Raw genomic sequence first — 18401 nt, forward strand, 5'->3', positions numbered from 1 at the left:
GTCAGAAAATATCGTTCTTATGAAACACAACTAGTTCTTTATACTCATGAAGTAATGACAGCTATTGGCAAATTTATTCCATATTTTTAGATTTCCCGAAGGCTTTCGACATCGTTCCTCACAAGTGCCTTCCAACCAAACTGCATCCTTATGGAATATCGCCACATTTGGGTGGCTGGATTCGTGATTTCCAGTCAGAAAGTAAGAGTAATAGGGATAGTCGTAGTAATAAACGGAAAGTCATCGAGTAAAACAAAAGTAATATCCGGCGTTCCCCTAGGAAGTATTATAGGCTCTCTATTGTTCCTGATCTATATTAACGACATAGAAGACAATATGAGTAGGTCTCTTAGATTTTTGCGGATGATGCTGTCATTTACTGTCTTGTAAAGTCATCAGATGACCAAAACGAGTTGCAAAATGATTTAGATAACATATCTGTATGGTGCGAAAAGTGTCAATTGACCCTGAATGCAGAAAAATGTGAAGTTATTCACATGAGTACTTAAAGAAATACGCTAAATTTCGATTACTCAATCAGTTACAAAAATCTGAAAGCTGTAAGTTCAAATAAATGCATAGGGATTACAATTAAAAATAATCTAAATTGGTACGATCACATAGATAATGTCGTGTGAAGAGCCAGCCGAAGACTGCGATTCGTTGGCAGAACACTTAGAAGGTGCAAGAGGTCTACTAAGAGACTTTTTACACCACGCTTGTCCGCCCTAACCTGGAGTACTGCTGTGCGGTGGGACTGACGGCTGACATCGAAAAAGCTCAAAGAAGGGCAGCTGGTTTTTTATTATTGCGAAATAGGGAGAGAGTATCACAGACACGATACGTGAATTGTGGTGGCGACCATTAAGACAAAGGCGTTTTTCGTTGCGACGGTATTATCTCATCCAATTTCAATCACCAGTTTTCTCATCCGATTGCGAAAACATTCTGCTGGCACCCACCTACGTAGGGAGAAATGATCATCACGATAAAATAAGAGAAATGAGGGCTCCCACAGAAAAAATTTAAGTGCTGGTTTTCCCTCGCTCCCTTCGACAGTGGAACGGTAGAGAGACAGCTTGAGGTGGTTCATTGAACTCTCTGCCAGGCACTTTATTCTGAATAGCAGAGTATTCACGAAGATGTAGATGTAGATCTAGGTAAATGCTTATTGTTTTTTGTTTAGAAGTAATTGGTAAGATGGTAGGGAAGAACATACCACTACAACAACAAAAACTCAAGAGAGGGAAGTGAGAAGATATATACTACAACCATTTACTGGGCGATTTCCGTATACTTCCAAGTATATTATAGGGTGCTCTCCGCTTTTACGAAATTCCATGGCTTATATCACGACTGCAGAGAGACGAAAAAATTCTTATGCGTCACAAGAGAATGATAGCGCAGGAGTGGCTGATTCTGTTCGGCGTGAGAACACTCGCGAATTCCGGCGCTATCGGGTACGTTATCGGCGTCATATCGCCACCACAAGGCTCTTTCTTCACACCAGCCACAATCGCACGCTACACTGACGACACGAGGAGAGAACAAGATAACAGATTAGATTATATCGCTGACGTATTTAGAATACAGGTGGCAAAGGATTTATGATAACTTTCATTTTATACCATTAGTCGGTAGGTTGCTTTAAGTGACAAATTAGTAATTGTTACTGTAGTAAAAGAGTTTAAACTTTATCTTAGAAGCTGTAAGTGTAAGTTAGTACATACTGTCTAAATAGTCATCTATCCATATGATCAACAACGTTATGTCAATGTAATATTCCAAGGAATTAAAACAAAAAGCATTTATTGTCCATCTTGTTTCTGACAAAAAAGTCGGCAAAGTAACCAAGAGGATGAGCCATTTACAAATGTAAATTATAATTACCATATGGGAAAAAGCAGCACATCTCTAGATTATTTTATACCCAGCCACAACTGAAAAATCACAATTGAAATTTAATGATACATTACAGCCACATTCAATTTGCATTATACTAAATATGTAATGACTGTTACGTTTACTGGTGACAATGACATACCCCAAAAAAGAACCAGAATAGAGTGTAAGTACTTCTTCCAACAAAACTAAAGCTTTGATATTTACATGACCTGAACCTCTAAAATAGTGAATGCAAATAAACAGATGGTAAGTATTAATTCATTTAGCTTCTTACAGTAAACCCTATCTTTCCAAGATGCAGGGAATTATGAAATTAAAAGATGAATATTTAATTACATTATGGAAGATTTTACATAAATTTTAAAAAATAAAGTAAGCAGAGATGCTATGATTCATTTTTACGAAACTGCTGTTTCCCCAAACTCTGTTGTATGGAAGTATAGTAGGAATCCCTACAAAAGAGAGAAAAAGCCAGAAAAAAGATAACTGACATCAAATCTTATGAGCCTGATAAGGACGGCAGGTCACACAAGAAAATATAGGGAAATGAATGTAGAATTGAGTACAGAATTTCAAATACAAAACACATAGAAGAGATAGCACACAGTAGAACTACCTAGAATGTGAATAAATCACATACTGATGTAGCTATTGAGGAACAGTTTTATTTCTCATACACAGAAAATAGGTAAAGACTATATTAATAGATCCTAACATTTGATGGAAGGAGAAGCAGAATGAAGATTCACTCTTCATTAATGAAGGAGAACTGCATCGGCCCTGCGTATCTGGACCTATGGTATTACAGCAACGGTCGAAATAGATAGGGGACAATCTGACATGTAATAAAAGATATAAAACTAATCTAGTAATTCAGTCCGAAGTCAAACATATGAGGATGTTCAAACAATTCACATATGAGGATGTACTTTCAGATATGGAATAATATTTTAACACATGATACTGCTTTGTAGTTCTTGTTTATATCACAAACACCAGAGTGAATTACTGCATTGCCATACCAACTCTGAGGCCTAAGAAATCACACTTAATGTTCTCTAACATGTATGTGTCCACTGTGACCTGCTAATTCTGCTTCACAGTATGGATACAATTAGTTTACTGACGGCTCTGTGGAGTATTTTGAAGCTCTGCACTTGCAATATCCAACTCTGGAACAACCACAGAAGAAGATGGTATTACAGAATTACGTCTTCTAATGAAATTCTCGTCATATAATTTTTGTACCTGGAAGCTCACTTTTGTATTCGTTTTTGCTTCAATAATAAATATAGTCTGAAAAGACACTTACTTGAGAAAACACAGTTTCTTCATTTTTGATCCAGACATGTTTCGGAGATGTTTCTCCAACAGTGGTTAACAATATTTTTCTTTTTTCATGTCATTGTCTGTCATATGTAGCATAGCTGATACTTAAGTATAGTTTGCCACCTGTCGTTTTTGTGATTCCTATTTTGTCACGACCCTGATTAGAATTCACAAGAAGTGTAATCCATTATGAAAAATAAAGGGAACCCACTTATGATGGAAACGACACAGCTATGAGGAAATAAGGAAAAAAGTATTTGAATATTTATCTCATCCAATGAAAATCTAGTGCATAAACATTCTGTGGGCAACTATGCATGCAAGTATCAATTTCGCTACATCCATATACGTTTATACCAACCTTCCATTTCCAGGTGTTTCTGCTTCATCTACTTCTTTTGGTAATGCTTCAGAAACATAAGCAATCGACTACACTCATTTCTGCTACATCAGCTGTGTTGTAAAAATTCTTTGCAGCCCCATTAGTGTGATTGTAATGGTCTCAACAATATCCTGATCAAGGGTATGGTGCTTTCTCGGTGAAAGTGCCTGTTAAATTTTCTTCTAACTTTCTGTGATCCTTGAGATGTTCTAAGGAGATTTTTTGAGTGGTGTAGATACAGCCTATCAGGAAAACATAAAAGTTGTTTTCCATATGGTAGTTTACAAAGCACAGCAACAGTGGAAAAATGAAGTAGACTTGTAATGTATTAGTTTAAAAAGTAATGTAATCTCAGTACAATGCTACAATCATATAACAAACAGATCTGCAGAATAATTAAGCCAAAAACGCTTTGCCATGAAATCATAATAGAACTCCAAAATTATGGACATCATCATACTACACTAGAGGGTTCTTTGTGCCCACTCCCAGTGTTGAGATTGAAAGTATTATGCGAAACACCACACTAATCAATATTGCAGATAGTGACTGTCATATCATGGTGTCGGACTTCTTTGTTTCAGAATATGTGAAGAAGCATTCAAACTCATCTGAGAAGCTTTTTGCAATACAGACTGGTTAGGAAAATAATTTAAAATGTTGTTGAACACTGTTTTAAGAACTGAAAGGAATTTCTGTGAGTAAAAACTGCTATAGAAAACTAACATACCAATAAAACATTTATACAAAACGATTGAGCGTTTGTAAAGTTGCTTGTGTCAGTTCTGCTTATTTATTGACGCTTGGTACGAAAAAAAGACATATGTGTAATGCCATCACTGTGAGAGCTTGTTGAAGGTAGTTCCTCCACACACCTCCTCCACTTGCTGCAGTCTGTATGGTTGGAGTGAGCCTACTTCCTCCACTCACATCTCCCTCCTTTACTAGCATTTGTGGTAGAGAGTAGGTATATTCTTCCAGGCACGGTACATTGGAATGAAGTTGCGATTTATTGAATTTAAAAGTTATTTTTATTTAATTCAGGCAAACTACATCAGTCGACAGTTTCAACTGAAAACTAGTGTAATATCAATTGTGTTACATATTTACTTTGAAATTACAGAAATCAGCACAAAGTGACTGAAGATTTAGCATATATTAGCCAGTGCAAACACATTGAAAACAGGTGACCATTAAATTGAAATTAGTAATGGCGTATCCAGTACAATTTTTTTCCATCAGCTACACTGAAATACAAAAGTGAGAAATGTATCTCTAGAAATATCAAAGAAAGACTGTACTCTATAGTGAGTAAACCACAATGTCTCTTATCCACAAATTAGCTTAAAAGGTGTCAGAGGGATCCTAAATAAGTGGATAATATCGTACCTAGAAGACAGACAGTAGCTGGTGAATTTAAGACATAATGACATTAAAGATGATGTTATTACAGTAACAACACACCTATCCAATGAATCATCAATCATGTATGGAGTGCCATTAGGCTCTGTCTTAGAGCCTCTATTGTTCCTCCGTTACATCGATCACTTAAATGACTTTTTGCTAATGACACCAGCATTTTAATAACAGTTGCTGACAAAATCTCTATGAAAGTAGCAACAAATACCTCAATGTCCCTTGTTACTAGTTGGTTTCAAAAAAATTAAGAAAAATCTGTATTTATGCATTTCCACTCGTCTCCACTTGGACAAGAATTTGATACAACACCATATCTTGACAACAGATTACTGAAATAATTTGCTGAAACAAAAGTTCTAGCTATAAGGGTACAGTTTAAAGTTGAATTGTAATGTGAAAGAACTTGGAAGAAAGATTTCTAAAGCATGGTATGCTTATTGTGTCTTAAGCAAAAGTGCAAGCAAACCAAGTCATTTTGGCATATAACACATATTTCAATTTATTACCCCAGTATGGGCTAATGTTCTGGGGAACTCACCCGCAAGCATAAAAATCTTCAGGATGCAAAAAAGAGCAGGCAGGGCTATCTGCAACCTAAAGAAACTGGAATCATACAGACCATACTTCATACACCTGAAAATAATGAGCTGGTCTAGCCTTTACATATATGAATGCATCCCATTTGCAAAAGAGTATCTTTTAGGCAGTACTAGACATCTACAACAAAATAAACATGTCCATAGCCACAGCACAAGAAACATCAGAAGGTTGGGGAGGGGGGGGGGGGATTTGAGTTGGGGGAAGAGACCAAACAGTGAGGTCATCGGTCTTATCAGATTAGGGAAGTATGGGGAAGGAAATGAGCCATTCCCTGGCAAAGGAACCATCCTGGAATTTGCCTGAGGCGATTTGGGGAAATCATAGAAAACCTAAATCAGGGTGGCCAGACACAGGATTGAACCATTGTCCTGCTGAATATGAGTCCAATGTGCTAACCACTGCGCCACCTCACTCAGTCAAGAATCATCAGTAATATCACATGTCTGAGTTTAGAACACTACTGTATCAGGCAAGCGTTTCACAGATAAAAAAAGTATTCAACAGCCTGATTAGTGAGTTAAAATTTCAGCCTCATAAATATACATCTAAATATAACCTTAAGTCATTGCTCATGGAACAGTACCTATATGCAGTAAAAGAATTTTTGAATTGTAAAAAACAGGCTAGTAAACTGAACATGTAATATGGTTCAGTTGAAATAGTGTTTCTTTTGTTATTTGTAAACTGAATTTTGTTTTATTCTCTATCTCTCTCTCTCTCCCTCTCCTGCTTTCTTCTTTCTCAAATTTGACTTGTGCCATATTTGGTATACTATTTAAGTAAGTAGCAAATCAAAACATACAAAATAAATGAAATATATGCTTCTGGATGCCTAATAGTGCTTTATAAATTAGAGTATAGATGCAAGAAGAAACTGATAGAAAAATTATGAGTGCAATGCAAAAAGAGTAATGATAAAATTGACCAATAATGCGTGGAATGGCACAGGTACTTTCAAGTTGAAGAACGATAAGGAGAGGAAGAACAAGATAGCAACTAATGGACAGTGCCAGGGAGGAAATGATATATGTGCGGAACTAGAGAAAAAAATTCAAGACAGTAACAGACAACAGCTGCTGAAGAATGGTTCACCCTTCTGCACCACCGCCATTTCTCTCGCTAGTGCTCAGTGCTTCATCACCGTGTGCACATCACTCTGGGTTAGGGATGTTACATGATCATATATATAGGTGTTGGGTGTTTGCAAATCAGTATCAGCAATAATAATGAAATCTTTGAAAGAATATAACATCGATGTCAAACAGGAAATCATCGACCTTCAATGTTTTCACTATGACTAACTTTTTCAATATTTAAACGAATCTTTTTCTGAACATGTCCAATAACAACTCCAGTGCAAAACCTTTCCGAACATGGGGTGTGTCATTGGGGAGCTGTAGTTCAATATTTTTGAAGGAACAGAGGCAGGAGTATCAACTACTAATGTAAGTAAGTGTGGGCTAATGTCTTTCATTGTTCATCCAGTTCATCCTTCTGTGGTGTCAATTAGAGTGCCCAACATGTTTTTAGATTTTTTAAATTGCTAAAAATAATATATCGAATTATGCAACTGAATTTTTTATCAATAATGTAGGATTACATTAGAACTATGCAAATATAAGTACTTATATTAAGGAAACCAACATAGTCACAATTAAGGCTCTGCAGATGTTTCTTTTTATTAGTTCTCGAATAACTTTACTTTTTCTATTTGTTACTTTGAAACTCTTTTATTTTTACACAGTTTATGTCAACATTAAAGATGATTACAAAGTGATACACTAGTGTACAAAAGTCGTATTTGCAGCTGAACAATGTCAGCGGTTCTTAATACTTTATTATCTTTCAATTTCATAGCACTTTCTTTTTTGCGAAGTTCACTACAATAAAGGGGGGGAATTCTGTGGTAAGTTAAATGTAGAATCAGCAATGAGAATCAGTTTGCACCTCGATCATCACTGGTATAACAAACAGGTAACAAAAAAGCAGTACTGTCTGTAGACAATAACTTGTGGGATATTTAACGTTAATTTTTGCTGTATTTGTAGATTAATGAATATAATATTACACGTATTGTCATGTTGCTCTTTACGCTGTTCTGTATGTTCGTCATTTTACATTCATATTAAAAACACAGAGGTTATTATTAGCTATCGATGTTTCAATATCGACGATGAAATCGAACTCAGCGTCCATGATCTGGCAACTCGGCATGTCCCTACTCTCGCTAGTCGGCGAGGTGGTTTCCAGCCGCAGCCGCCGCCAGTGCTCGCTTCGTGGCGCTGCTGCAGCTGCACGCGTTAGGCGGCAAGACCTACTTGCGGCCCATCTGGCTAGGCGGCGAGTGCCCGGCCGGCGACCGCCGCCATTACCGCCGCCGCCAACGCCACCCAGCGACCGTAGGCCGGCGCAACTGCGCATGCGCCGCTGCCTATGCCGAGCACGATGAGCGAGCCCTGCGCACCCGGGTCGCGAATAGCGCCGCCGCCGCCGAGTGAGCTGACGCCGTCCCCGTCGTTGCACAGGTTGGTTTGGCAGGAGCGGAAGTACGTCTTGAACGAGTCGTCCTCTACTACCGTGTCCTTCAAGCTGGGCTCCTCCGCGCAGCCGCGGAAGAACGAGTTCACTTCACCTGCAACACGTCGCCGTCTATAAGGGCTCGTCCTCCACTTTGTTTTTATTACACATCGTCGAATTCCAAAGGACTGCTCTTTACTAGTGTAGTGCAGACGAAATTCACAGTTAAAGGAATACACAGAGTGATTCCGTGACGATGTTACAAACTTTTTGGGAAGATGGAGAAGAGTCAATGAGTCAGTCAGGTTAGGGACACTGGTTTTAAGCGAAAATCGTTCTGATACCTCTGACAGTGTAATACGTGTACCGGCACTATTACTGCTAATATGGTACAATTGCTGCTAAGATTGTAGGGCAGGCAACTTTCAGAATTGATAGTATGGACCAAAACAAGAAACAAAAGTCTAGTAAGCAAGGTGTCTAAAGTGCATACCTACTGAGCTATGTTTGGTACAAGAGATGTGTTTCACAGTGACAAAGATGAATAAGTGCTCATAGTTCTGAAGATAGACGTTTTAGAGCCCATATTTACTGGAGATTTAGTTCTTGTTTCCGTTTATACTATTCTATTGCTTGAGCCTTGTCCCACAGTTACGCAGGGTCAGCCATCGTTAATCGGATTTGGCACGTTAATGTTGAAGGGGTGGCCGGATGCCATTCCTGCCACCACCCCTACCCCCCAGGATGGAATTAGTGTACCCCAACTGTCTGCATCGAATGTAATCCATAGAATAGTGCGAAAATGTTCAGATGTCTGCGAGCCATGTAACAGAGGCGGACCATGGGGTCCAGCCCCGTATTCACCTAGCGGGATGTGTAAAACTGCCTAAAAACCACATCCAGGCTGGGCAGCACATCGGCCCTCGTCGTTAATCCGCCGGGGGGATTCGTACCGGGGGCCGGCGCATCTACCCGAGTCCGGGAAGCAGCGCGTTAGCACTCTTGGCTACTCTGGCAGGTTGTTTTCATTCATAGTAACTCCTTCAAAAATATGGAAACGAAAGAGGCTGCAGGAGAAGGATGTGTTCCACAGTATCGAAGGTGAACAAGTGCTTATTCCCCTTTAGGTGTGTATTTTGAAGCCCTTGTTTAATAGACATGTTTTCCCTTATTTTGGTCAATATTGCCATCGATGAAAGATGTCCAACCTGCCACCATACCAAGAACAGTACAATCTCAGGAAGAGAAGTACCAGTACCAGAACGATTGTTACTTATTCTCACATTGTCACATTTACCCATTTTCCATCATTCCTGAAAGTTTGTATCGTCATCACTAAATCACCTGGTATAGAAGGTCTATAAAATAAAAACAAACTTGAGGACAATTTTATGGAAAAAGAAGAAGAAGGAGTTGGTGAAAATGCAGTGGGAGATATGATGCTGTGAGAAAAATTCGATACAGCACTGAACGACCTTAATGCAAGCAAAGCCCCTAAACAGATTAAATTCCTCTGAGATCCTTGACAGTTGTGACAAAACTACTGCATCTGGCGTGCAAAATATGTGAGACAGGCAAAGTACCCCTACACTTAAAGAAGAATGTAACAATATCATTTCCAAAGAAGGCAGGTGCTGACAGGTGAGAATGTTACTAACCAACCGTTTAATAAGTTGTGGTTGCAAAATACTGACTCAAACTATTTACAGAAGAACATGAAAACATAAAAGCAGGCCTCGGAGAAGATCATTTTGCCTTGCAGAAATGTACGAACACTTGAGGCACATATGACTTATCCTAGAAGACAGGCTGAAGAAATAATTTGGAGAAAGCTTTTGACAATACTGATTAAACTACACACTTTGGATTTCTGGAGATATCTTGGATAAAACTAGGGAGCGAAAGATTATTTACAACTTGTACAGAAATGGGATTGCCGTTACCAGAGTGAAAGGACATTAAAGGGAAAGCATGGTTGAGAAGGGAGTGAAGCAGGTTAAAGCAACCAAGGAGAATTTAGGAAGGGGAGTTAACTATCAGAGAGAAGAAGTAAATAGTTTCATGTTTGCCAGTGACTCTGTCGCAGGAGGCAAGTGACTTGAAAGAACGGTTGAACATAATGGATTGTGTCTTGAAAATAGATTGTAACATGGAAACCAACAAAATCAAAAACATGTAATGGGTTATAATCTAATTATGTTAGAAAACGAGGAATTGGAGCAATAGACGAGTTTTGCTGTTTGAGTAGTAAAATAACTGATCGTGGCTGAAGTAGAGAGGCTATAATGTGCAGACTGGCCATGAGAGAAAAGCATTTCTGAAAAAGAGTCATTTGTTAAATTGTAATATAAATTTATGTCTCAGGACGTCTTTTGTGAAGGTATTTCTCTGGAGCATAGCCTTGTATCATAGTGAAACATGCATAATAAACAGTTCAGACAACAAGGGAGTAAAAGATTTTGAAATTTGATGCTGTAGAAGAATACTGAAGATTAGATAGATAGGTCGAATAATTAATGAGGAGTTACTGAATCGAATTGTGGAAAGAAGAACTTCATGGCTCAACTTCACAAAAAGAAGGAATTCATTGATAGGACATATCCTGAGAAGGAATTGACAGTTTGGTAATGGCACCAACTGTGTGTGGACGAGGGGTGGGGTGGGGCGGGGGTGGGGGGGACCACCGACCTTGAATACAGTAAGAAGTTGAAAGGGATGTAGTTTTCAGTAGTTATTCATAGCAGAAGAGGGTAGCACATGATAGAGTAGCATGAAGCATTGCTTCAAACCAGTCTTCGCGCTGATGAGCATCAACAACAGCTCATTAAATAATTTTTATTATTGTGAAGAGTTTCAAATATTTTCCGATTAGATTTAAATAATGGCATTCAATATTTCTAGGAATGCTTATACTGATTGAGTTTTAAACATGGGCTGCTTAGTTCAGTGACCATTGTATAAATTTAAGTTAACCTAAATAAGCCCTCAGTCAAAATTTTTAGTCTTTTGACCAGGTTTCAACACTTCTATGAGTGCCTTCACCAGAAATTAAATATTCAAATTGCCATGTCACGTATAAGATAAATATCAAGCCAGAAAGGCTTTGGTCAATTTTTTTAAAAAAATAATACATGTAAGGCGAGCCACTATGTGCTGCTCATGCCTATAAAGCTTTGTTGCTACCTGTGGCTTTATAGGTATGAGCAGCCCATAGTGGCTCGCCTTTCATGTATTCTTTTTACAATTTTTGTGACTAAAGCTTTTCTGGCTTGATATTTATCTTATACGTGACATGCCAATTTGAATATTTAATTTCTGGTGAAGGCACTCATAGAAGTGTTGAAACCCGGTCAAAGGATTAAAAATTGTGATCGAGGACTTATTTAGTTTAACTTTATATTGACTGTTGCTTTTCTAGTAGGTAGTACTTTAAGGCTTGTGGTATAATTTCATAATCGATTATCGAAGCAGTGTCAATTGCAACACCTAACAACATACTTTTTTAACTTAACCAGAAATGTATAACAAGTGAATTCCATTTCTTTAAAACTAAGACGTATTTATGACAACAGAACAGTATTGTTGGTTACTTTCTGATACCATTGATACCATATAATCCCTCCGAAATTGTTTTTTATGATTTCTGTGAAAATTTCTTGCAAGTATTTGGAATGCTGTACCAATTTAATTGATCATCCCATATTTTGCTAAAATGAATTGAGAATTAGTAGCAACTAAAGACAATAGAAGATAAAACGTTTCTTGAGAACCAACTCATTTGGCTATTTCCAAAATTGAATCACATGTGAACAAGAGAACATGTCGTATAATATTCAGATTCAGTTAAAAGACTGTTGTAAAAGCACCATTTATTAAGCGGATGTTAGAGAACTGAATACCATGTTTTTATGCATACAACTGTAACCCAAATGCATCAGCTGAATTAATGTTACTAAAAGGTAGATCAGAATACTAAATCCTCCAAAGCTTCAGAAGTATTACGGACTCGAATAATCTAAGAGCAGTTTCGGAATCACCGAAAATTCGTTTACTACAGAACACTTTATGTATTAATTCTAAGTTCTTTTAAATTTCTCTAATTTTACTTTGCTACCTACATTCAGTTTTGAAAGTTGCAGCAAATGAAATGGCAGTTACCGCCCTATATCTAGGCTGCAGTTACCACCACAATGTAAATGGCTGCGCTCAGGGTGGTGGTTTGACCAGGAAGCATTGACAGCCAACGAATGACACCGCACTGTTTTCAGCAATGATTTGAAGTTCTTCACTACGTTGTATGAGCAACATTGGCGGGTATGGCTGCGACCAGTGTATGTGTCCCATTCTTCCAATGTTTTGGAGAGTTACAGCACAGTTACTCCTGGCATCATGTTGTGAGGGGCCGTCAGGTATGGCTTCAGCTCGCGGCTCGTAGTGAATGAAGGAACTCAGACGGCAAAACGGTATGTCACAGACATCTTGGGTCCTCATGTGTCCCCTCACAAACGACAGCACTGTGGTGCCAATTTTCAACAGGATAATGCTAGTCCACACATCTACGAACTGTCTGTGTGATGCTGAGGTACTCCATCGCCAGTAAGATAAGAAGATCTGCCCCAGTAGAATATGTGGGAACCATCGCGAACATCAACTCTGTCCCAGCGCAAGTATCAAGAATACCAGGAAACAGTCTACAACAATTGTGGGCCAGTTTGCATCAGGAGGGGATGCTATGGCTCTACGACACCCTTCCAGACCGAATCAGTGCGTGCATCCAGGCCAGAGGGGGTGCAACGTCATACTGACAAGTGGCCTCTTACTGGCAAGTTCTTTGCAATTTTGACTCGATTTTGTACTCACCGAAATTACATCACACACCTTCTCAAACCCTGTAGTTTCAATTTAATGTTATCCATATTTTGCAGCTGAAAACCTGACTGTATTCAGCACACGGGAACATCGAATAAAAACGCCTTCAGTCACGACGTTTTCGTGTTTTATTAAATTACACAACGCTTTTCGGATGCTGCGAATCCATCTTCAGGCGCAAATCGTCTAATAAATAATTTACTTTAGCTCTTGAGTGGGGTGAAATACATTCTGCAAACAAACAAGGAAGAACATTTTTAACATTTTGAGGTCAGCATACGTTGGTTCGTTCATACTGTTGTCGCACATCACGTCATGCGACGTGCACTGAGATGGACCACAGGGTCCAAAATGCATCATGTAATTGATTAAAAGACGAAAAAATTGTGGCAGAAGGCGTTTTCATTCAAACTTCCTGCAGTTTCGTTTCCTTTCCTCTTCCGTTTCTGGAGCTTCACTTTTTTGTCTACTATTTTGTCTTGTATTTTATGGCAAAGAGGCCAAACCGTTTTAATGTATTGTCTATCTCTTTTCTTGTGAAGCACAGCTAAACTGCTAACAACAAATACAGTAGTTCTACATCTACATCTATACCTACACAGATATTCCGCAAGTCACCGTAAGATGCGTGGCGGGGTTTACCTTGTACCCTCTGTTTGTCATTTCCATTTCTGTTCCACTCGCAAAAAGAGCGAGGGAAAAACGACTGTCTCTACGCCTCTGTATGAGCCCTAATTTCTCGTATCTTATCTTCTCGGTTCTTACGCGCGATGGATGTTGGCGGGAGGAGAATCGTTCGGCCATCAGCGTCAAATGTTGGGTCTCTAAATCGTCTTCATAGTGTTTCCCGAAAAGAACACCACCTTCCCTCTAGGGACTCTCATCTGAGTTCCCAAAGCATCCCCGTAACACTTACGTTTTGTTCGAACCTACCAGTAACAAATCTAGCAGCTCTCCTCAGAATTGCTTCGATGTCTTCCGTCAATGCGACCTGGAACGGATCCCAAACATTCGAGCAGTACTCAAGAGTAGGTCGTCGTATACGTGGTCTCCTTTACAGGTGAACCACTCTTTCCTAAAATTATCCCAATAAACCGAAGTCGACCATTTGCCGTCCCTACCATAGTTCTCACATGCTCGTTACACCCCATATCGCTTCGCAACGTTACGCCCAGATATTTAAACGACTTGTCTGTGTCAAGCTGGACACTAGTAATAGTGTATTCGAACATTACAGGTTTCTTCTTCCTACTCATCCGCAATAACTTACATTTTTCAACATTTAGGGCTAGCTGCCATTCATCACACCAACTGGAAATTGTATCTTCCTACAGTCACTCAACTTGGACACCTTAGCGTACACCATGGCATCATCAGCAAACAATTGCAGGTTGTTGCCCACCTGTCCGCCAAACCATTTATGTATGTACAGAACAACAGATTTTTTTAAAGTATTGGTTTGACCTGTGTAATTTTCCAGCATTTAGGTACAGATCTTTCAGCCAGTGAGAGGTTGTATAATTTTGTTAAGTATGGAGGTATTATATCAGCATACTCTGAAATGAGCTGTCTACAAAATGTGACCACGGAGGAGACAATCCGACACTTAGTGGAAGGCTGTCCAAACCGAGCGTACATGGGACCCTTCAACGATTTCCCTGCAGTAACAGAAGAGGCATTTAAATATATCCGCTGCTCAGATGTTTATTTGTAACTAAGTTTGATTCATAATACACTGAGGTGACAAAAATCATGTGATAGCGATACACACATATAGAGGTGGCGGTAGTATCACGTACACGACGTATGAAAGGGCAGTGCTTTGGTGGAGTTGTCATTTGTACTCACGTGATTCATGTGAAAAGATTTCCGACGTGATTAAGGCCATAGGAGGGGAATTAACAGACTTTGAACGCGGAATGGCAGTTGGACATACTATTTCGGAAATCCTTAAGGAATTCAATACTCTGAGATCTACAGTGTCAAGAGTGTCAGGCATTACTTCTCACCACGGACAACGCAGTGGCCGATGGCCTTCACTTAACGCCCGGGAACAGTGGCGTTTGCGAAAAGTTGTCAGTGATAACAGACAAACAATACTGCGTGAAATAACCGCCTAAATCAATGCGGAAAGTACGACGAAGGTATCCGCTAGGACAATGCATCTAAATTTGGCGTTAGGAGGCCATGGCAACAGACATCGACGCGAGTGCCTTTGCTAACAGGACAAGAGCGCCCGCAGCGCCTCTACTAGGCTCCTGACCATGCCACTAGGACCCTACAGGACTGCAGAACCGTGACCTGATCAGATAGGTCCTGATTTCAGTTGGTTGCAGCTGATGGTGGGTTTCGAGTGTGGCGCAGACCCCACGATGCCATGGACCCAAAGTTGTCCTCAAGGCACTGTGCAAGCTGTTGGTGGCTCCATAATAGTGTGAGCTGTGTTTAAATGGAATGGACTGGGTCCTCTGGACCAACTCAACCGATCAGTGAGTGGGAATGGTCATGTTTAGCTGCTTGGAAACCATTTGCAGCCATTCATTGACGTCATGTCCTCAAATAACTATGGAATTTTTATAGGTGAAAATGCGCCATGTCAACAGGGTACAATTGTTCGCAGTTGGTTTGAAGAAGGCTCTAGGCAATTCGAGCAAAGGCTTTTGTCACCCAGATCACCCGAAATGAGTCCCACATAACATTTACAGGACATAATCGAGAGATTAGTTCGTGGACAAAATCATGCACTGGCAACATTTTCCATTTTCGTATGGACGGCTATAGAGGCAGCATGGTTCAATATTTCTGCAGGGGACGTCCAACGACTTGTTGAGTCAATGTCACATCGAGTTGCTATACTACATTAGGCAAAATGAGATCCGATACGGTATTAGGAGGTATCCTATGATTTTAGTCACCTCATTGTATGTACATAAGAACTATGTTGGCATTACGGCTTTAACATATATATACGATGTGCACCGAACGATAAATAAATGAATGAAAACAGCACAGTGATAGCTGTACTCACCGGTGGAGCGGATCTCCTGCCGCTGGATGGTGCAGTACTTCTGCTCGGTCTTGCAGGTGACCTTGGGACTGCCCGACGTGACCATGTCTGGGTTGTCCACACACGCCTTGCTTTTGTCTCCCGCGGAGTACACGCACGAGTAACAGATGAGTCCTGCAATGGAGATCTCTGGTCAGTCTCAAACGGCAAAAAGAAACTTTTAAGTTCAAAAACAAATCAACAACCGTCCACAACCATGACACCTGACAAGCTTATTTTGTCATCAAGACCTAGGGCAAATACACTGAAGCGCCAAAGAAACTGGTATAGGCATGCGTATTCAAATTCAAAAGCAGAACACGGCGCTGCGGTCGGCGTCGCCCATATAAGACAAGAAGCGTCTGGCGCATTTATTAGATCGGTTGCTGCTGCTACAATGGCAGGTTATCATGATTTAAGTGAGTTTGAACGTGGTGTTACAGTCGGTGCACGAGCAATGGGACACAGCGTCTCCGAGGTAGCGATGAAGTGGGATTTTAACGTATGACCATTTCACTAGTGTACCGTGAATATCGGGAAACCGGTAAACCATCATATCTCCGACATCACTGCTTCCGGAAAAAGATCCTGCAAGAACGAGACCACAGACGATTGAAGAGAATCGTGCAACGTGACAGAAGTGCAACCCTTTCGCAAGTTGCAGCAGATTTCAATGCTCGGCCATCAACAAGTGTCAGCGTGTGAACCACTCAACGAAACATCATCGACATGGGCTTTCGGAAGCGAAGGCCCACTTGTATACCCTTGATGACTGCACGACACAAAGCTTTACGCCTCGCCTGGGCCCATCAATACCGACATTGGCCTGTTGATGACTGGAAACATGTTGCTTGGTAGGACGAGTCTGGTTTTAAATTATATCCAGCAGATGGACGTGCACGGGTTTGGAGACAACCTCATGGTTCCTGCATGTTAGCAGGGGAATGTTCAAGTTGGTGGAGGCTCTGTAATGGTGTGGAGCGCGTGCTGTGGGAGTGATATGGGAACCCTGATATGTGTAGATAGGACTCTGATAGGTGACATGTACGTAAGCACCCTGTATGATCACCTGCATCCATTCTTGTCCTTTGCGCATTTCGACAGACTTGGGCAATTCCAGGAGGATAATGCGACACCCTACATGCCCAGAATTGCTACAGAATGGCTCCATGAACACTCTTATGACATTAAGCACTTCCGCTAGCCACCAAACGCCCCAGACATGAACATTATTGAGCATATCTTGGATGCTTTGCAACGTACTATTCAGAAGAGATCTCCATCCCCTCGTACTCTTACGGGTTTATGGACAGCCCTGCAGGATTCAAGGTGTCAGTTCTCTCCAGTACTACTTCAGACATTACGCTAGTCCACGTCACGTCTTGATGCGGCATTCTGAGTGCTGGCGGGGACCCTACACGTCGAACGTCAGACCATCTACTAACATGTGAGCGGCTGTTAGTGAACTTCATATGCCAGCAATATATACTTGGGGTTGTGTTAGTGTTGTGGAAAACCAGTTATTTGATGTGTACTGAGCTGTTTCTTAGCTATTCGTGTAATCGCCGCTATTCTCGAGGGTTTTCAGGGGTTCCAAATGGTTCAAATAACTCTGAGCACTATGGGACTTAACATCTTAGGTCATCAGTCCCCTATAACTTAGAACTACTTAAACCTAACTAACCTAAAGACATTACACACATTCATGCTCGAGCCAAGATTCGAACCAGCGACCGTAGCAACAGTGCGGTTCAGGACTGAAGCCCCTAGAACCGCCCGGCCACAACGGCCGGTTCTAAGGAATCCTTCAATGGATTGCTCAACAGGCACTTTTAATTGGCTTTTTAAGTAATATTCCTTAATGGAAACGACTGTTTAGAATTTTACGTGTAAAAGTACAAACCTTAAATCCTGTGGACTTTGGACCTCGTACTGTATTGAGCCAAAGGGGGATGCAGCGCTTTTAGTTCACTGAATAAATGAAAAGCCGTACCGAAAGAGCATGCGCTAAAATTTTGTCTCAAATATTAGGTAATGTGCAGCGGCCATAGCTTGAAAGACAGGATGCGTGTATTGCAGCTAACGAACACAGTTTTAGACACACTCTGCTACAAAAATAAGACACATATAAGTCATTCTAATTATGGTTGGAATGGTTCGTGTAACGTTCTGGCGATATTTCATAAAGTGTGTGCGGTACTACAATTTATTAAACTCTATTTATTGCGAGTACCTCTATTGTCAGTTTAATACTAAACATAGACATTGTTCTGTTTAAAAATGCATACATGGTACTATCAAAAACCCTTTCGTAATTGTTGAAATCACTGTGTA

General features: G+C 40.2%; 1 protein-coding gene across 1 annotated transcript in view; it reads right to left on the reverse strand.

The window, feature by feature from the left end:
* Positions 1-7289: 7289 nt before the first annotated feature.
* The window catches only part of LOC126283082 (uncharacterized), a 62017-nt gene continuing 50905 nt past the window's right edge, over positions 7290-18401 (reverse strand). Inside the window, exons 2-3 of the mRNA XM_049982245.1 lie at positions 16050-16202; positions 7290-8267 (exon numbers count right to left, since the gene is read on the reverse strand). Coding sequence (XP_049838202.1) covers positions 7969-8267; positions 16050-16202 — 452 coding nt within the window. The 3' untranslated portion in view covers positions 7290-7968. The remainder of the gene's footprint in view (positions 8268-16049; positions 16203-18401) is intronic.

Source organism: Schistocerca gregaria, chromosome 1, assembly GCF_023897955.1.
Source record: "Schistocerca gregaria isolate iqSchGreg1 chromosome 1, iqSchGreg1.2, whole genome shotgun sequence".
NCBI classification, from domain to species: Eukaryota; Metazoa; Arthropoda; class Insecta; order Orthoptera; family Acrididae; genus Schistocerca; species Schistocerca gregaria.